This window comes from Salmo salar, chromosome ssa28, assembly GCF_905237065.1.
Source record: "Salmo salar chromosome ssa28, Ssal_v3.1, whole genome shotgun sequence".
Classification (NCBI taxonomy): Eukaryota; Metazoa; Chordata; class Actinopteri; order Salmoniformes; family Salmonidae; genus Salmo; species Salmo salar.
The window spans coordinates 4,775,841-4,797,539 of record NC_059469.1 but is presented as its reverse complement, the minus strand read 5'-3'; the positions used below and the strand labels follow the sequence as shown (position 1 = coordinate 4,797,539).

The window sequence follows — 21,699 nt, the reverse complement described above, 5'->3', positions numbered from 1 at the left end:
AGGACACCACAGAAGAAGCCACTGCTGTCCAAAAAAACATTTCTGCACGTCCGAAGTTTGCAAAAGTGCACCTGGATGTTCCACAGCGCTACTGGCAAAATATTCTGTGGACAGATGAAACTACAGTTGAGTTGTTTGGAAGGAACACGCAACATTATGTGTGGAGAAGAAAATGGCACAGCACACCAACATCAAAACCTTATCCCATCTGTAAAGTATGGTGGAGGGAGCATCATGGTTTGGGGCTGCTTTGCTGCCTCAGGGCCTGGACAGCTTGCTATCAGACAGATTTCCCAAATTTATCAAGACATTTTGCAGGAGAATGTAAGGCTATCTGTTCGCCAATTGAAGCTCAACAGGACATCACCCAGAAGTTGGGTGATGCAACAGGACAATGACCCAAAACACAGAAGTAAATCAACAACATAATGGCTTCAACAGAAGAAAATACTCCTTCTGTAGTGGCCCAGTCAGAGTCCTGACCTTAACCCGATTGAGATGCTGTTGCATGACCTCAAGAGAGCAGTTCACACCAGACATCCCAAGAATATCGCTGAACTGAAACAGTTTTGTAAAGAGGAATGGTCCAAAAGTCCTCCTGACCATTGCGCAGGTCTGATCCGCAACTACAGAAAGCATTTGGTTGAGGTTATTGCTGCCAAAGGAGGGTCAACCAGTTAATAAACCCAAGGGTTCACTTTTTCCACCCTGCACTGTGAATGTTTACACTGTGTGTTCAAAAAAGACATGAAAACGTATAATTGTTTGTGTGTTATTAGTTTAAGCAGACAGTGTTTGTCTATTGTTATGGTTTAAATGAAGATCAGATCAAATTTTACGACCAATTTATGCATCAATCCAGGTAATTCCAAAGGTTTCACATACTTTTTCTTGCCACTGTATAAAAGGTACTTTAAAAGATGCAAGAAATGAAAGAAAAGGTATGTACAGTATATAGAAAGAAATAATACAGGCAAGGGAACTCCCCATCACTCCTACCCCTGCTCGTGGAGGACACGCTGCTGTTTGATCCGCGCCTCGATCTTGGCGGCAATGTCATCACACAGTTTGGTCATGGAGTCGTCCTGCGGTGTGGTCAGACCGCTGTCTGTCCGTATGGTCTCAGAGACAGAGCACCGGCTCATCATCTGGCTATGGCTGTTCTGAGCCCGACACACTGCCGCATACTGCACTATGCTCTCCTCTGAAAAGAGAAAGGGCTCTTAAGTTCAAATCATGGGTGGTCAAAAGTGGCTAAAGTGAAATCAAGATGGGTATAAATGTAGATCTAATAAGTGTGCAAATTACTCTAATAACTGTACAATAATCACAAGATGTCCCTGTTTGGCCTATCAATGAGCCCACATGGTACAATAGCAGGATATACAGTGAGTGGACAAAACATTAGGAACACCTTCCTAATATTGAGTTGCACCCTTCTTTTGCCCTCAGAACAGCCTCAATTCGTCGGGGCATGCACTCTACGAGGTGTCGAAAGCGTTCCACAGGGATGCTGGCCCATGTGGATCATTCTTGATACACACAAACTGTTGAGCGTGTAAAATCCAGCAGCGCTGCAGTTCTTGATGACTCAAACTGTTGCGCAAGGCGCAAACTACCATACATCCTCAGTTCAAAGGCACATAAATCTTTTGTCTTGCCAATTCACCCTCTGAATGGCACACTTACACAATCCATCTCTCAATTGTCTCAAGGCTTAAAAATCCTTCTTTAACCTGCCTCCTCCCCTTCATCTTCACTGATTGAAGTGGATTTAACAAGTGAATCAATAATGTATCATAGTTTTTACCTGGATTCACCTGGTCAGTCTATGTCATGGAAAGAGTACATGTCCCTAATGTTTTGTACACTCAGTGTATAGCTTGCTAGCTGTGTGGCTGAAGAGTCTGGCAAAAAGTCAGGCTAAGATTCACCAAGAACAGGACACAAATCAGAACAGGCTGTCTCTGGCATAGTATTAACAGGAATGTAGTAGTAGTAGTAGTAGTAGTAGTAGTGGTTATGGAAGGGGACAGGAGTTTTTCTTGACTGTTACCAAACCAGGAAAAACATTTGGCCCCAAGCCAGTTAGGATGGCGTGAAAGGTTCTGACCTGAGGCCAGACTGTGGCTGAGCTGGCGAGAGTTCATCTCATTGTGAAACTTGTGCTGGGCAGAACAAAGGTTGCACAGGTACGTGGCCGTCTTGGATCTCTCTGTGACTAAGGTGTGCTTTTTCTTGCTCCCTCTGCTCTCGATGACAAATTTACGGTGCTGTGGTAGGACAGAGAGGAGGGGTTAAGGCATTTACAGACGTAACAAACCAACAGCTACAAAATCTTTATATTCAACTACACTGAACAAAAACAAACGCAACATGTTTCCTCTAAGCCGCGCACCGGCGTGCAGTAGCCCCTATACTGCCTCCCGGAAGAACTATCAGCCCAGGGAGAGAAGCATGAGATTGAACTAAACTTTCGAGAGTTTTCCCTGTTAACACTATCAACGTTTCCCTTTACTTTTCAATTATGATTGAATCAACACAATATTAGCCACTTTCAATGCAACATACTGAAACAAAACCAACTATGCAAGAGATTTTGTTGTTGGCAGAACGCATCGGAGTAGGATTCTATTGAGAACAACTCAGCCCTTACTCTACAAAGACCGGCAGCATAACCAATCAGAGTTGCAGTAGGCCTATATGTAAATAGACGATTACCATATATGGATCTGTGCCATTTACATTGAACTGGACTGTGTTTACAGCTGTGGTTGTGAGTAGATGCGCTTGTTTTGAGATCAAAGCAAGAGCTGCATGAAGCCACTTGTGCACATTTTCTTCATACATTGCGCCCGGAAAGTATTCAGACCTCTTCCCTTTTTACACATTTTGTTACATTACAGCCTTATTCTCAAATGTATTAAATAAAACATTTCCTCATCAATCTACAGACAATATCCCTCAGTGACAATTTACATAAGTACAGCTGAAGTCGGAAGTTTACATACACTTAGGTTGGAGTCATTAAAACTCGTTTTTCAACCACTTCACAAATTTCTTGTTAACAAACTATAGTTTTGGCAAGTTGGTTAGGACATCTACTTTGTGCATGACAGAAGCAATTTTTCCAACAATTGTTTACAGACAGATTATTTCACTTATAATTCACTGGATCACAATTCCAGTGGGTCAGAAGTGTACATACACTAAGTTGACTGTGCCTTTAAACAGCTTGGAAAATTCCAGAAAATGATGTCATGGCTTCTGATAGACTAATTGACATAATTTGAGTCAATTGAAGGTGTACCTGTGGATGTATTTCAATGCCTACTTTCAAACTCAGTGCCTCTATGCTTGACATCATGGGAAAACCAAAAGAAATCAGCCAAGACCTCAGAAAGAAAATTGTAGACCTCCACAAGTCTGGTTCATCCTTGGGAGCAATTTCCAAATGCCTGAAGGTACCACATTCATCTGTAAACAATAGTACACAAGTATAAATACCATGGGACCACGCAGCCGTCATATCGCTCAGGAAGGAGACGCGTTCTGACTCCTAGAGATGAACGTACTTTGTGCGAAAAGTGCAAATCAATCCTAGAACAGCAAAAGGACCGTGTGAAGATGCTGGAGGAAACAGGTACAAAAGTATCTATATCCACAGTAAAACGAGTCCTATATCGACATAGCCTGAAAGGCTGCTCAGCAAAGAAGAAGCCACTGCTCCAAAACCACCATAAAAAAGCCAGACTACAGTTTGCAACTGCACATGGGGACAAAGATCATACTTTTTGGAGAAATGTCCTCTGGTCTGATGAAACAAAAATAGAACTGTTTGGCCATAATGACCATCATTATGTTTAGATGAAAAAGGGGGAGGCTTGCAAGCCAAAGAACAACATCCCAACCGTGAAGCACGGGGGTGGCAGCATCATGTGGTGGGGGTGCTTTGCTGCAGGAGGGATTGGTGCACTTCACAAAATAGATGGCACCATGAGCAAAACTATGTGTATATATTGAAGCAACATCTCAAGACATCAGTCAGGAAGTTAAAGCTTGGTCACAAATGGGTCTTCCAAATGGACAATGACCCCAAGCATACTTCTGAAGTTGTGGAAAAATGGCTTAAGGACAACAAAGTCAAGGTATTGGAGTGGCCATCACAAAGCCCTGACCTCAATTCTACAGAAAATGTGTGGGCAGACCTGAAAAAGCGTGTGCGAGCAAGGAGGCCTACAAACCTGACTCAGTTACACCAGCTCTGTCAGGAGGAATGGGCCAAAATTCACCCAAATTATTGTGGGAAGCTTGTGGAAGGCTACCTGAAAATGTTTGACCCAAGTTAAACAATTTAAAAGGAATGCTACCAAATACTAATTGAGTGTATGTAAACTTCTGACCCACTGGGAAATAAATCATACTCTTCTATTATTCTGACATTTCACATTCTTAAAATAAAGTGGTGATCCTAACTGACCTAAGACAGGGAATTCTTACCAGGATTAAATGTCAGGAATTGTGAAAAACTGAGTTTAAATGTATTTGGCTAAGGTGTATGTAAACTTCTGACTTCAACTGTATTCAGACCCTTTGCTATGAGACTCGAAATTGAGCTCAGGTACATCCTGTTTCCATTGATCATCCTTGAGATGTTTACACAACTTGATTGGAGTCCACCTATGGTAAATTCAATTGATTGGACATGATCTGGAAAGGCACACACCTATCTATATAAGGTGCCACAGTTGACAGTGCATGTTAGAGCCAAAACCAAGCCATGAGGTCGAAGGAATTGCCCGTAGAGTGCCGAGACAGTAGTGTTGAGGCACAGATCTGGGGAAGGGTACCAAAACATTTTTGCAGCATTGAAGGTCCACAAGAACACAGTGGCATCCATCATTCTTAAATGGAAGAACTTTGGAACAACCAAGACTATCTAGAGCTGGCCGCCCGGCCAAACTGAGCAATCGGGGGAGAATGGCCTTGGTCAAGGAGGTGACCAAGAACCTGATGGTCACACTGACAAAGCTCCAGAGTTCCTCTGTGGAGGTGGGAGAAACTTCCAGAAGGACAACTATCTCTGCAGCACTCCACCAATCAGGCCTTTATGGTAGAGTGGCCAGACGAAAGCCACTCCTCAGTAAAAGGCACACAACAGCCCACTTGGAGTTGAAAAGTGAGTCAGGTAAAGAGGTAATTTTTAAAGGGGCATTGTTGTATTTTGAGATAGGCTTGAATAAGCTAAGTAGCCAATAGGCAGAGGGTAGCATAATTTGTCTGATTCTCTATAATAATGGTATGGGAATAATAATGCATTTCATTTTGTAAAGTGGTTTCTTGCATCAAACAACACAAAAACATTTTCAGTAACCTCCTTGTCTGAAGGACAAGTGGATAAACAGGTTAATATCAAGCCCTGTGTGTCTCATGGAATGTAGGCCTACATTGGCTGTTGGCTTAATGATAGAACAGCTATTTTCATGTTAAAATGTTATAGGATGCATTTTCTACATTGTTTTTGATGGTAGGCCACTCTGGTAGATCTACATTATGATCAAATAGCCACAGTAGACTACTTGGCCATTGTTAAAAGTGTAACTTAAAGCGGGTTCAGCCTCACCTGAAATATGCTCAGTCCGGGAAAAAAAATGTATCTCCAATTTTGTGCACAAATCTTTTTATATCCCTGTTAGTGAGCATTTCTCCTTAGCCAAGATAATCCATCCCCCTGATAGGTGTGGCATATCAAGAAGCTAAACAGCAGGATCATTACACAGGTGCACCTTGTGCTGGGGACAATAAAAGGCCACTATAATGTGCAGTTTTGTCACACATCACAATGCCACAGATTTGTTTATTAAAATTTTATTTCACCTTTATTTAACCAGGTAGGCCAGTTGAGAACAAGTTCTCATTTACAACCTAACCAAGATAAAGCAAAGTACTGCGACACAAACAACAGAGTTACACATGGGATAAACAAACATGGGATAAACAAACGTACAGTCAATAACACAATAGAAAAGTCTATATACAGTGTGTGCAAATGTAGTAAGATTAAGGAGGTAAGGCAATAAATATGCCATTAGTGGCGAAATAATTACAATTTAGCAATTAAACACGGGTGATAGATGTGCAGAAGATGAATGTGCAAGTAGAGATACTGGGGTGCAAAGGAGTAAAAAATAAATAACAATATGGGGATGAGGTAGTTGGGTGGGCTATTTACAGATGGGCTGTGTACAGGTGCAATGATGGGGAAGCTGCTCTGACTGCTGATGCTTAAAGTTATTGAGGGAGATATAAGACTCCAGCTTCAGTGATTTTTGCAATTCGTTCCAGTCATTGGCAGCAGAGAACAGGAAGGAAAGGCGGCCAAAGGAGGAGTTGGCTTTGGGGATGACCAGTGAAATATACCTGCTGGAGCGCGTGGGTGCTACTATGGTGACCAGTGAGCTGAGATAAGGCTGGGCTTAACCTAGAAAAGACTTATAGATGACCTGGAGCCAGTGTGATTGGCGACGAATATGAAGTGAGGGCCAGCCAACGAGAGCATACAGGTCGCAGTGGTGGGTAGTATATGGGGCTTTGATGACAAAACGGATGGCACTGTGATAGACTACATCCAATTTGCTGAGTAGAGTGTTGGAGGCTATTTTGTAAATTACATCCATTTAGTCAGTTTTACAAGGGTATGTTTAGCAGCATGAGTGAAGGATGCAGTTGCGAAATAGGAAGCCGATTGTAGATTACATTTTGTATTGGAGATGCTTAAAATGTGAGTCTGGAAGGAGAGTTTACAGTCTAACCAGACACCTAGGTATTTGTAGTTGTCCACATATTCTAGGTCAGAACCGTCCAGAGTAGTGATGCTAGACGGGCGGGCGGGTGCGGGCAGCGATCGGTTGAAGAGCATGCACTTAGTTTTACTAGCATTTAAGAGCAGTTGGAGGCCACGGAAGGAGTGTTGTATGGAATTGAAGCTCGTCTGGAGGTTTGTTAACACAGTGTCCAAAGAAGGGCTAGAAGTATACAAAATGTTATCGTCTGCATAGAGATGGATCAGAGAATCACCAGCAGCAAGAGCAACATCATTGATATATACAGCGAAAAGAGTCGGCCCGAGAATTGAACCCTGTGGCACCCCCATAGAGACTGCCAGAGGTCCGGACAACAGGCCCCCTGATTTGACACACTGAACTCTATCTGACAAGTAGTTGGTGAACCAGGCGAGGCAGTCATTTGAGAAACCAAGGCTGTTGAGTCTGCCGATAAGATTGTGGTGATTGACAGTCGAAAGCCTTGGCCAGGTCGATGAAAACGGCTGCACAGTATTGTCTTTTATCGGTGGCGCTTATGATATCATTTAGGACCTTGAGTGTGGCTGAGGTGCACCCACGACCAGCTCAGAAACCAGATTGCATAGCGGAGAAGGTACGTTGGGATTCGAAATGGTCGGTGATATGTATGTACGTTGGGATTCAAAATTGTCGGTGATCTGTTTAACTTGGCTTTCAAAAACTTTAGAAAGGCAGGGTAGGATAGATATAGGTCTGTAACAGTTTGGGTCTAGATTGTCTCCCCCTTTGAAGACTGGGATGACCGCGGAAGCTTTCCAATCTTTAGGTATCTCAGACAATACGATTATGGTATGGGCAGGCATAAGCTACGGACAACGAACACAATTGCATTTTATTGATGGCAATTTGAATGCACAGAGATACCGCGAGGCTCATTGTCGTGCCATTCATCCATCACCTCATGTTTCAGCATGATAATGTCACGATCGTCGTAGGAACATTCAGACCAAAGCGCAGCATGAAATCGGTTCGACATCTTTTTATTATAAGTCAACCACACAAAAAAACAATAAAGAATACACGACACGTGAAGCTACGGAATGCTCACAGGCAACTACACATAAACAAGATCCCACAAAACACAGTGGGGAAATGGCTGGCTAAATATGATCCCCAATCAGAGACAACGATAAACAGCTGCCTCTGATTGGGAACCATACCAGGCCAACATAGAACTAGACAACCTAGATAGGAACATCCCCCCCCCCTAGTCACACCACGACCTAACCAAATAGAGAATAAAAAAGGCTCTCTATGGTCAGGCCGTGACAGATAATGCACAGCCCCGTGTCGCAAGGATCAGTACACAATTCCTGGAAGTTGAAAATGTCCCAGTTCTTCCATGTCCTGCATACTCACCAGATATGGCACCCATTGAGCATGATTGGGATGCTCTGTATCGACGTGTATAAAATTGTGTTCCAGTTCCCGCTAATATACAGCAACTTCGCACAGCCATTGAAGAGGAGTAGGACAACATTCCCATAGGCCACAATCAACAGCAAAGGAGATGTGTTTTCTTATCCACGCCCCTACCTTTTTTAAAAAAGTATATGTGATCAACAGATGAATATCTTTATTCACATGTGAAATCCATAGATTAGGGCCTAATTTATTTATTTAAATTGACTGATTTCCTTATGTGAACTGTAGCTCAGTAAAACGTTTCAAATTGCTGCGTTTATATTTTTGTTCAGTATTTTCAGTAAACGTTCACTTTCAACATTCCTCAGTTCCCTTCAATAAAGTGCAACTCCAACGGGGAAAAAAAGTGTTTGCATTATCATAAAAAGGCATGATACTCACAGAGGAGGAAATACTGGCCGTTTCCCGCCAGTTGAATGTCTGACTCGTGGAGCGGGAGCCATCTTTAACCTCATACACTATGACTCCTTTGGCACACACTCCTAAGATCAGCTCTCCGATGACTGGCTTCTTCTCGCGACCCACGCGGTAGAACAGAACGCCATACTCAGGAAGCTGCTGGGTGGCCTGGGAGGAAGTAAGATGTTAGACGTTAGAACGGCCGACGTGGAAGCTTCCCGGACGGGCTAAGAATACGAGCCAGATGTGTATGTAAATACAGTATTACCATATGTTTGCCTTTAATGCACTGTGCAGGTGCCACAGTCTTTTAGTGTAATGATTAAAATATTAGTCCACATATTAGTAGTATGGAATTAATGAGACTGACATTTTATATATATGCACACGACCGTTCAAAAAGTTTGGGGTCACCTAGAAATGTCCTTATTTTTTAAATGAAAGCACATTTTGTCCATTAAAATAACATCAAATTGATCAGAAATACAGTGTAGACATTGTTAATGTTGTAAATGACTATTGTAGCTGGAAACGGCTGATTCTTTTATGGAATATCTACATAGCCGTACAGAGGCCCATTATCAGCAACCATCATTCCTGTGTTCCAATGGCACGTTGTGTTAGCTAATCCAAGTTTATCATTTTAAAAGGCTAATTGATCATTAGAAAACCCTTTTGCAATTATGTTAGCACAGCTGAAAACTGTTGTTCTGATTAAAGAAGCAATAAAGCTGGCCGCCTTTAGACGAGTTGGAAATCTGGAGCATCAGCATTTGTGGGTTCGATTACAGGCTCAAAATGGCCAGAAACAAAGACCTTTCTTCTGGAACACGTCAGTCTATTCTTGTTCTGAGAAATGACAGCTATTCCATGTGAGAAATTGCCAGGAAACTGAAGATCTCGTACAACGCTTAATAGAACAGCGCAAACTAGCCCTAACCAGAATAGAAAGAGGAGTGGGAGGCCCCGGTGCACAACTGAGCAAGAGGACAAGTACATTAGTGTCTAGTTTGAGAAACAGACGGCTCACAAGTCCTCAACTGGCAGCTTCATTAAATAGTACCCGCAAAACACCAGTCTCAACGTCAACAGTGAAGAGACTAGAAGGCCAGCATCCCGGAGTTGCCTCTTCACTGTTGACGTTGAGACTGGTGTTTTGCGGGTACTATTTAATGAAGCATTTCCACTGCTCTAGAGTCCAATGGCGGTGAGCTTTACACCACTCCAGCCTACGCTTGGCATTGTACATGGTGATCTTAGGCTTGTGCGCAGCTGCTCAGCCATGGAAACCCATTTCACGAAGCTCCTCACGAACAGTTATTGTGCTGACGTTGCTTCAAAAGGCAGTTTGGAACAAGGTAGTGAGTGTTGCAACTGAGGACAGGCGATATTTATGCGCAACACACATCAGCGGTCTGGTTCTGACAGCTTGTGTGGCCTACCACTGTGTGGCTGAGCCATTGTTGCTTCGAGATGTTTCCACTTCACAATAACAGCACTTACAATTTACTGGAGCATCTCTAGCAGGGTATATATTTGACGAACTGACATGTTGGAAAGGTGGCATCCTTTGACGGTGCCACGCTGAAAGTCACTGAGCTATTAAGTAAGGCCATTCTCCTGCCTGTGTTTGTCTATGAAGATTGCATGGCTGTGTGCTCGATTTTATACAATTGTCAGCAACGGGTGTGCCTGAAATAGCAGAATCCACTAATTTGAAGGTGTGTCAACGTTCTTTTGTATATATAGTGTATGTATACAGTGCATTCAGAAAGTATTCAGTCCCCTTGACCTTTTCCACATTTTAAGTTACAGCTTTATTCTAAAATTGATTCAATTGTTTTTTTCTATCAATCTACACACAATACCCGATAATGAAAAGCAAAAAAAAATATGTAATATCACATGTACATAAGTATTCAGACCCTTAACTCAGTACTTTGTTGAAGCACCTTTGGCAGTAATTACAGCCTCCAGTCTCCTTGGGTATGACGCTACAAGCTTAACACACATGTATTTGAGTTTCTCCCATTCTTCTCTTCTCTCTCAAGCTCTGTCAGGTTGGATGGGGAGCGTCACTGCACAGCTATTTTCAGGTCTCTCCAGATATGTTTGATCGGATTGGGCCACTCAAGGACATTCAGAGACTTGTCCCGAAGCCCCTCCTGCATTGTCTTGGCTGAGTGCTTAGGGTCATTGTCCTTTTGGAAGGTGAACCAGTTTGAGGTCCTGAGTGCTTTGGAGCAAGTTTTCATCAACGATCTCGCTGTACTTTGGTACGTTCATCTTTCCCTTGATCCTGACTAGTCTCACAGTCCTTGCCACAGAAGAACATCTCCACAGCATAATGCTGCCACCACCATGCTTCACCATAGGGATGGTGCCAGGTTTCCTCCAGACGAGACGTTTGGCATTCAAGCCAAAGAGTTCAATCTTGGTTGTAACATAACAAAATGTGGAAAAAGTCAAGGGGTCTGAATACTTGCCGAATGCACTGTATATACACGTTATATATATATATATATACACTCTTAAGGATTAAAATAGGGCAAAATAAATGTGGCTCCATAACTCTATGGAGTGTTTTCTTTGGCTCATGTTACCTTTAGGAACTCAAGTTCAGACTCGTCGGTACTCATCGTGGAGTTATTGGCATGTAACCGTAGCAACTCCTCCTTTAGGTAAGGCAAGGCTCTTTTCTCCATGACGCTCTTTGCAACGTACTGGTCTGGTCGATAGTAGTTCCTCCCATAAACCTTTGGGAAATATCAGATAAAAGTTAGTCATCACTCAACATTTCTAGAGCTAATATTACAAAATATTTGCCATGGATGGGCATTTAAAACTATTTTACTATTCAAATAATATGACATTTTTATGACAGTCAAAATTTGTAATAATAACACGTTTTTTTTTGCTCTCGACTCTCGACCAATCAGAATGACGCAAATGCACATGGCAGAGGTAAACAGCGAACATTCTGCTTTTCTCCGGTAGTTTGGCTAAAAGCAACAGCGAAAGAGAAGTCCGATTTTCCATGATTCTCTTACAGAAGGGTTTTCTGGAGTGTTTTGCATTGATCCGTGTCATACTCTTCATGTCAGGGCAGCCTGGAGGTCTACATGTGCAGAAGTAGCACAGCAGTAGCTCAACACACCCTTAAAAAAGCATTCAAAAGGTTGTTTTATTAAATTCAGAATTTTAAATGTCATGGTATATCCTTTTAGGTAAAAATGGCCCAAATAAATGCTTTTTTAAATTTAGACAGCTTTTTCATTGCTAACCTCTAAAAGTCTAAGCATTTGGGGGGGGTTCTACTAAGCTAACATATGGAATTGTTTTAGGTTGGTCACACCATGGATCATTAAGTTATTTGATTTAGAATTTTAGGACCCCTGTATGTTTGTTTTATTTTTTTAAGTGTTTGATAAAATATTTAATTTGGCCTTTATTACTATAGCCCATATAAACACATTGAATACCACATTCATAAATGGCTAAAAAAACAGTTAAAAAATAATACATCATAAGGTGAAAAAAAACAAGGTTTTGAAGTGTCATTTTTTTATCTAAGAAATATAAGAAAGCTTAGGGAAAAAAATTGCGGGGACACATTTAACCTCTTTTTTTAATTGGCACAAAACTGCCTCCATTCATTTGTATGAGTTAATAACAGACGAATGTGGCTCCAAAACTGAAAACTCATTCAAGTAATTTAATACTAAAATCCGTTTGGATATCTGGATATTCGATTAACTGTGCCCAATTCTGCCCATCCTTAATATTTACAAGGTAATATCTATTTACAGTACCAATCAAAAGTTTGGACACACCTACTCATTCAAAGGTTTTTCTTTATTTTTACTATTTTCTACATTTTCTACTATTTTCTACATTCTACAAAACTATGAAAAAACACATATGGAATCATGTAGTAACCAAATAAAAGTGTTTAACAAATCTAAATATATTTTACATTTGAGATTTTTCAAAGTAGCCACCCTTTGCCTTGATGACAGCTTTGCATACTCTTGGCATTCTCACAACCAGCTTCATGAGGAATGCTTTTCCAACAGTTTTGAAGGAGTTCTCACATATGCTGAGCACTTGTTGGCTGCTTTTCCTTTAGTCTGCGGTCCAACTCATCCCAAACCATCTCAATTGGGTTGAGGTCGGTTGATTGTGGAGGCCAGGTCATCTGATGCAGCACTCCATCACTCTTCTTGGTCAAATAGCCCTTACACAGCCTGAAGGTGTGTTTTGGGTCATTGTCCTGTTGAAAAACAAATGACAGTCCCACTAAGCGCATACCAGATGGGATGGCGTATCACTGCAGAATGCTGTGGTAGCCATGCTGGTTAAGTGTACCTTGAATTCTGAATAAATCACTGACAGTGTCACAAGCAAAGCACCCCCACACATCACACCTCCTCCTCCATGCTTCACGGTGGGAACCACACATGTGAAGATTATCTGTTCACCTACTCCGCGTCTCACAAAGACACGGCAGTTGGAACCAAAAATCTCAAATTTGGACTCATCAGACCAAAGGACATATCCATCCACCAGTCTAATGTCCATTGCTCGTGTTTCTTGGCCCAAGCAAGTCTCTTCTTATTATTGCTGTCCTTTGCAGCAATTGCAGCAATTTAACCACGAAGGCCTGATTCACGCAGTCTCCTCTGAACAGTTGATGTTGAGATGTGTCTGTTACGTGTACTCTGTGAAGCATTTATTTAGGCTGCAATCTGAGGTGCAGTTAACTCTACTGAACTTAGCCTCTGCAGCAGAGGTAACTCTGTGTCTTCCTTTTGTGTGGCGGTCCTCATGAGAGCCAGTTCCATCATAGCGCTTGATGGTTTTTGCGACAGCACTTCAAGAAACTTTCAAAGTTCTTGACATAATATGGACTTGGTCTTTTACCAAATAGGGCTATCTTCTGTATACCCCCCTACCTTGTCACAACACAACTGATTGGCTCAAATGCAATAAGGATAGAAATTCCACTAATTAACAAGACACACCTGTTAATTGAAATTCATTCCAGGTGACTACCTCATGAAGCTGGTTGAGATAATGCCAAGAGTGTGCAAAGCTGTCATCAAGGCAAAGGGTGGCTACTTTGAAAAATATAAAATATATTTTGATTTGTTTAACACTTTGTTTACTGCATGATTCCATATTTGTAATTTCATAGTCTTGATGTCTTCACTATTATTCTACAATGTAGATAATAGTAAAAATAAAGAAAAACCCTTGAATGAGTAGGTGTGTCCAAACTTGTGACTGGTACTGTAAGTATGCAGTCACAAGGATATATAAGGGATATATAACTCAAATAAGGATATATAACTCAAATAAAATGTATAAAATACCTCAGGCATGCAGTCTCCATACTCTGCTTGGAGAGCCAAGGCACCCAGATATAGGCCTGTCTCTTCATGGCAGGCCAACCTGTCCTCCAGTATATCCTTCCTCAGCTGTAGGTAGTACTGGTGACGAGTCAGTTTGTGCCTGCCAAAAAACACCAGTCACACACAATATGCTTCCATAGAGAAAGCAGTGGACAATCTGCATTACTGCCTGACCTCTATGAATTCCACAGGTCGACCTTGAATACAATACACTGTAAGCACAAGCGGATGTGAGGTACTTACAAAAGGAGAGAGATGTCGTGGACAAAGAATTTCACCCTGAAGAAAAGGACAAACGTGGAGGTAGGCACTTTCTTCCAACTGTCGGGGGCGACCTTGGATATCTTTGTGTCATTTTCCAGGAAGAAAAACTCATGATCTAAAACCCGAGATATAAAAAGAAGAGTGACATTTTTAACACGTGAACCATGTAAAGACAACTTTTAGCTTTTTCATTACTGTAGTTCGAGCACAGCCATACATGACCCAACAAAACACCTCAATGAACTGTTTCCAGTAAACGACATACAATATTTGTGCATTACCATCAATGTAAGCAAGGCCAAAGTAGAAGTGTTCCACCAGATTGGAGTGGGCAACAATCATATCAAAGACATCCCCTCCTCCTGACTTGACGTCACACTTGACCAGGATGCTCTGTCCGTTTGGCATGACCACACTCAGTTCCCTCATAGTGGAGGGAGACTTCCCTTTCTTTGACTGGATTAAGAGACGGAAAGATCATGTAAAGACCGACTGATGACAGTTGGGGTGATAATAAAAGGCATTTGATGTAGCTCTTGATTTTTATTTTGTTTAACCTTTTATTTAACTAGGCAAGTCAGTTAAGTACAAATTCTTATTTACAATGACGGCCCACCCCGGCCAAACCCGGACGATGCTGGGCCAATTGTGCGCCGCCCTATGGGACTCCCAATCACAGCCGGATGTGATGCAGCCTGGATAAGAAGAGGTGGTGAGGCCTGACCTGAGCAGGCCAGACTACTGGTCGATGATAAAGTCATAATTACCACAATGGATCCGGGCAGCTCCAAGACAACCAGAGGCTCGTCTAACTTTCTAATGAACTCAGGACCCATATCCTGCAGAAATTAAGAGGGAAACATTAAGAACTACTAAAATGTCAACCCAATATTTCACATGACTCACTATGATATCATACCTTGGCTTTCTTTTCATTAAGACTGACCGTGGACTCGTTTAGATATGTGTAAAGTACAGGTCTGACGCTGCCACGGCGAAAGCCATCCAGGTAAGGGCTACAGGGGCTACGTGACTGAGAGCTGCAGTAACTCTCTCTGTGACGTGACCCTTGGGGAATTCTGGGAGAAAATAAAAGACAGATTACAGGGATGAAATTCTTTAACTTATTGTCCATAGACAGTTGGGTGAACAATCCCTTAAAAAAAAATATATATATATATATATATATATATATATACACTTGTAAAGCTGATAATATGTGTATTCCGGTCAAAATGTGCCTTTTGTTGTTTGAAAGGCGACAGCTAGGTTCTTACCCTCTGCTGAGCTCAGCTTGGAATGTTGGGGTGCTTCTGTTTCTCAGCGCCCAGGTGGAATTATGGTACGAGGCACTTCCTGAGAGACTGTGAAGCCTCTCTCTGACCATCTGACTCCGGTCAGTAAGTTGAGGACCATTCTCAGCCATGGACACATGATCAACCTTGAAAACACAATAGAATGACAGCTACTGAATTAGGTAAATTGCACTGACCTATCCTTAAAAATAACCATGTCTCAAATCAATATGATCTCAATTGAAACCCAGCTGTAGATTGTAGCCAAGATAGAGTTGCAACCAGCCAGTATTGTCACAATATGGAATAGAGGCCAATTTATTTCTAGGAAATTTGACCCTATAATGTCAGTGTGCTGGTCAGCACATGGAGTGTAGAGTGACAGTGATAGCTATACTGATTACAGGTGCATTGCCTAAACCAAAAAGTGAATGTGGGTGACTCACAGAGTCCCTGAAGACATCTTGTACTAGCTGTCTGACCAGCTTCTCTGGTGGGGGCAGTTGAGCAGCCTTGATGTGCTGTTCACAGGTCTCCAGCACGGTCACAAGATCTGCTCGTCTCTGGACCGTGTCCTCACACATACTCAGCAAGAGGTTGTTCAGGTTGTCACTCAGCTGAATGGGCTGGTTTTGAGGTAGTTGATAATCAATGGACCAGAAGAGGGTCATTCCTAGGGAATATACAATCATCTGAAGAAAACAAAGAGAAAAACAAGGGAACAGTAAACATGTTGGTCATTTGGTTCTAGAGGAGCGTTTTTAAGCGTTTTTCACAAAATTCTAAATCCATCATGACAGACCTCTTGGGTCCCTGAGGCAAATGTGTTCCTTGTAAGGAGAGGGACCTATGTACCAAATTTCATGACTTTAGGTCAAACGGGGTGTGGGCGTGACCTTTCAAAGTTTGCATTTTCAATCGCATGTTATCTGGTCAATCAGTGTAATTTTGTAAACCGTAAGACGCATCATTCACCCAAGCTTCGTCAAAATCGGGCTCGTGCTGTCTGAGACACTGCGTGTGACGAACGTACAAACTAACTGACAGAGACAGATCCACAGGACGAACGAGTAAAATCTTTCCTGAGGAATTCATGCAAAACCAAAAGTCGAGAACCAAAACAGTGGTGAGATGTCAAGCCAACGGAGACCATAGGAGTTGGCCATATAGTACAGACGGATATGAAATCAGATTATCAGTGAGATGCGATGACATTGAGATCAGGGGTTTATTGAGCACCTTCTCCGAGGCCGTCCTGTTGGAGGCAGCGTGCCCCTCCTGTACCTCTGGAGCAGTGAAGGAACCAAGGTTCTCTGACCGGGAACAGCTCTTAAAAGCAAGGTTCCCAGTGGCTGACAGCAGCATTGAGCCAGGGCTCAGTACACTGCACATGTTACCAGGACCTGTCGAGAGGACAAGAGACAAACTATTAGAAGTAGAGCATGATATGGTGTTGCCTATCCTTTCCATTCATCTCGGGTTTGAGACCCATTTCTTCTAATGCATAAAGATGTATATACAAAAACAAGTCAGCTCAGCATAATACCACTTTTGAGGTCTGCAAACATCTGACATGTTTTGAAATGGCGTGAACAATCCCTTTAAGGTCAAAAGATCCTGCCGGTGTGTATTATCATGGGTCAGGAAAAGCATATAAATATGTCCAGGTACCTTTGTGAGAGATTTCCATTAAGGCCTCGGCGGTGCCCAGTAGAAGACACCATAACTCATCCTCCTCCAGAGGTGACCCCCGGGCCTCCAGCACCTCCGCCAGGGTCACGAACGTGCCCATCCTGGGGGGACACAGGCACAGGTAGATACAGTCATATATTATCTAAATACATTTCTGCCTGAAAACGCTGTAATAGCTTAATATGAGCAATACATGTTGTTTCATCATAGACTCTGTGACAAAATATGCGAAGCCGTTATTTGGATTACAATGAAAACTGTTGAACGCAAGAAACTTGATTGTTTCCATAAATCATATTATCTAATTGCTTAAATCATTACCTCAAAGTGATCTTTTTCTTTGACAAGATAGAGATATTAGGAGGACAACAGTAAATTTGGTCCATTTAGACAAGTAGCTATAGATGATTATCTACAATGAGTGAGGTGATTGATTGGACTAAAGGACTCATGCAAAGCAATACAGGCACCCCTTCCCCTTCTCTAGCCACCTGTTAATTTCCCCCCTCTCCCTCTCTCGCACATGCACACCGGGCTTTCACACGATGAGCTTTCAGTTTGCCATGTAATAGGCTTTCGCAGAGCCTGGAGGATTTGCTCTGATATGGCTACTCTCTGTGCCTTTCATTTTTTCCCCCTCTCGTCACCAAGGTGACTGTGAAGCGTTACAATGAGACGTGACAGTGGTAGCATCCGGCTGAGGTTCTGTGACATATCAAATGACACTGAACAAAAATATAAAATGCAACATGCAACAATTTCAACGATTCATTCGGCATGGGGCCGTGATTTATCATGCTGGCTGCGGGTGAATGGCACGACAACGGGCCTCAGGATCTTGTCACGGTATATCTGTGCATTCAAATGGCCATCGATAAAATGAAATTGTGTTCATTGTCCGTAGCTTTTGCCTGCCCATACCATAACCCCACCGCCACCATAGGGCACTCTGTTCCCAACGTTGACATCAGCAAACCGCTCGCCCACATGACGCCAGACACGTGGTCTGCGGTTGTGAGGCCAGTTGGACATACTGCCAAATTCTCGAAAAAGGACGTTGGAAGCGGCCTATGGTAAAAAAATGAACATTAAATTATCTGGCAACATCTCTGGTGGACATTCCTGCAGTCAGCCTGCCAATTACACGCTCCCTCAAAATTTGAGACATCTGTGGCATTGTGTTGTGTTACAAAACTGCACATTAAGGAGTGGCCTTTTATTGTCCCCAGCACAAGATGCACCTGTGTTGTCACAGCTGTCGTAGGGTAAAGTGGACCAAGACGCAGCGGGGAAATGTGCACTCATCTTCTTTTTATTTAAACGGCAAAGAAAGTAAACCAAAATAAACACGTACACAACAAAACCACAACGACTAATACCAGACCGTGAATGCAAGGCAACAAAGCTATACCCAGCACAATCTCCCACAAATACAAAAACAAACACATAACTATTTATAGAACCCTCAATCAGAGGCAACGAGAAAACACCTGCCTCCAATTGAGGGTTCAACCCCCAATTAACTAAACATAGAAATACAAATAACTAGATTGAACATAGAAATACATAAACATAGAACAGTGCCCAAAACCCGGAATACTAAATCAAACACCCTACAACTAACACAACCAGCCCAAACCACATAAAACAAATACCCCCTGCCACGTCCTGACCAAACTAAAATAACAAATAACCCCTATTACTGGTCAGGATGTGACATGTGTAATGATCATGCTGTTTATTCAGCTTCTTGATATGCCACACCTGTCAGGTGGATGGATTATTTTAGCAAAGGAGAAATGCTCACTAACGGATGTAAACAAATATGTGCACAGAATTTGAGAGAAATAAGCTTTTTGTGCGTATATATTTTATTTCAGCTAATGAAACATGGGACCAACACTTTACATGTTGAGTTCATATTTTTGTTCAGTATAAAACCTAATGTTAGAGGGATACTGGTTCACTTTTCTTTCATTCAAAACTCAAAGTTGTGAAGTTATACACTGACTGAGTGATGAGTGTAGCTACATTTGACATTTTAGTCATTTAGCAGACGCTCTTATCCAGAGCGACTTACAGTAGTGAATGCATACATTCCATAAATTCCCCCCCGCCCCGTATTGGTCCCCCGTGGGAATCGTACCCACAACCCTGGCGTTGCAAACACCATGCTCTACCAACTGAGCCACACGGGACCATGTAGCTACATGCCATCCCTGAAAATCAAAGGATATACAGTACTATGATCAAATAAACGTCAATGTTTTAATTGGTAGTGTAGCAACTCTGGTTCCTGCAGGTAGAGACATATCTACAAAATATGTAGGAAGTGATTCATTAGTTATACAATAAATTGTACAGCCTTGTTGGTGTTGTGAGTCAGGGATAACAAAATAGGTATTCATACTAAAATACTGAGCTGAAGCCTTCAGAAAGTATTCATACCCCTTGACTTATTCCACATCTTGTTGTACTACAGCCTAAATTCAAAATGCATTAAATACAAAACACTTACCCATCTACACACAATACCCCATCATGACAAAGTGAAAACATGTTTTCAGAAATGTTTGCAAATGTATTGAAAATTAAATTTAAAAAAATAAAAAATCTAATTGACATAACCCTTCACACCCCTGAGTCAATACTTTGTAGAAGCACCTTTGGCAGTGATGACAGCTGTGAGTCTTTCTGGGTAAGTCTGTAAGAGTTTTCCACACCTGGATTGTGCAACATTTTCCCATTATTATTTTAAAATAATTCTTCAAGCTCTGTACAATTGGTGTTAATCATTGCTAGACAACCATTTTCAGGTCTTGCCATAGATTTTCAATTACATTTAAGTCAAAACTGTGACTCGGTCAGTCAGGAACATTCACGGTCTTCTTGGTAAGCAACTGGTGTAGATTTGGCCTTGTGTTCTAGGTTATTGTCCTGCTGAAAGGTGAAATCCCCTCCCAGTGTCTGATGGAAAGCAGACTGAACCAGATTTTCCTCTAAGATTTTGCCTTTGCTTAGATCCATTTCATTTATTTTTTATCCTGAAAATCTTCCTAGTCCTTAACGATTACAAGCATACCCATAACATAATACAGCCACCACTATGCTTGAAAATATGGAGAGTGGTACTCAGTAATGTGTTGTATTGGATTTGTCCCAAACATAACACTTTGTAGTCAGGACAAAAAGTTAATTGCTTTGCCACATTTTTTGCAGTACTACTTTAGTGCCTTGTTACTATGTTTTGGAATATTTGTATTCTGTACAGGCTTCCTATTTTTACCTCTGTCAATTAGGTTAGTATTGTGGAGTAACAATGTTGATTATCCATCCTCAGTTTCCTCCTATCACAGCCATGAATTGACTATCGCACCATAGCACTCAACTGTCATCATGAAGTGCTTTGAGAGACTAGTCAAGGATCATATCACCTCCACCTTACCTGCCATCCTAGACCCACTTCAATTTGCTTACCGCCCCAATAGATCCACAGACGATGCAATCGCCACCACACTGCCCTGTCCCATCTGGACAAGAGGCATACCTATGTAAGAATGCTGTTCATTGACTATAGATCAGCATTCAACACCATTGTACCCTCCAAGCTAATCAACAAGCTTGAGGTCTTGGGTCTGAACCCCGCCCTGTGCAACTGGGTCCTGGACTTCCTGATGGGTCTCCCAAAGGTGGTGGGAGGAAAAAACACCTCCTCTTTGCTGATCCTCAACACTGGGGCCCACAAGGGTGCGTGCTCAGCCCCCTCCTGTACACCCTGTTCACCCATGACTGCGTGGCCAAGCACGCCTCCAACACAATCATCAACTTTGCAGATGACACAACAGCATTAGGCTTGATTACCAACAATGATGAGACAGCCTACAGGGAGGAGGTGAGGGCTCTGGGAGTGTGTTGCCAAGAAAATAACCTCTCACGCAATGTTAACAAAACTAAGGAGATGATTGTGGACTTCAGGAAACAGCAGAGGGACCACCCTCCTATCCACATTGATGGGACCGCAGTGGAGAAGGTGGAAATTGAGAGCATCCTGTCGGGCTGCATCACCACCTGGTACGGCAACTGCACCGCCCACAACCGCAATGCTCTCCAGCGGGAGGTGCGGTCTGCCCAACGCATTACTGGGGGCAAACTTCCTGCCTTCCTGGACACCTACAGCACCCGATGCCATAGGAAGGCCAAAAAGATCAAAGACATCAACCATTCCAGCCACTGCCTGTTCACCCCGCTATCATCCAGAAGGCGAAGTCAGTACAGGTGCATCAAAGCTGGGACCGAGAGACAGAAAAAACGCTTCCATCTCAAGGCCATCAGACTGCTAAACAGCCA

General features: G+C 42.4%; 1 protein-coding gene across 4 annotated transcripts in view; it reads right to left on the bottom strand.

The window, feature by feature from the left end:
- The window catches only part of LOC106589347 (FERM and PDZ domain-containing protein 2), a 42,682-nt gene that overhangs the window by 15,784 nt on the left and 5,199 nt on the right, over positions 1-21,699 (bottom strand). For all 4 annotated transcript variants that reach the window (XM_045710254.1, XM_014179193.2, XM_045710253.1 and 1 more), the window contains exons 2-14: positions 17,332-17,453; positions 16,900-17,063; positions 16,107-16,352; positions 15,643-15,806; positions 15,285-15,444; positions 15,133-15,204; positions 14,647-14,821; positions 14,345-14,480; positions 14,063-14,201; positions 11,291-11,443; positions 8,670-8,855; positions 2,114-2,273; positions 1,000-1,204 (exon numbers count right to left, since the gene is read on the bottom strand). In XM_045710254.1, coding sequence (XP_045566210.1) covers positions 1,000-1,204; positions 2,114-2,273; positions 8,670-8,855; positions 11,291-11,443; positions 14,063-14,201; positions 14,345-14,480; positions 14,647-14,821; positions 15,133-15,204; positions 15,285-15,444; positions 15,643-15,806; positions 16,107-16,352; positions 16,900-17,063; positions 17,332-17,452 — 2,081 coding nt within the window. In that variant the 5' untranslated portion in view covers position 17,453. The remainder of the gene's footprint in view (positions 1-999; positions 1,205-2,113; positions 2,274-8,669; positions 8,856-11,290; positions 11,444-14,062; positions 14,202-14,344; positions 14,481-14,646; positions 14,822-15,132; positions 15,205-15,284; positions 15,445-15,642; positions 15,807-16,106; positions 16,353-16,899; positions 17,064-17,331; positions 17,454-21,699) is intronic.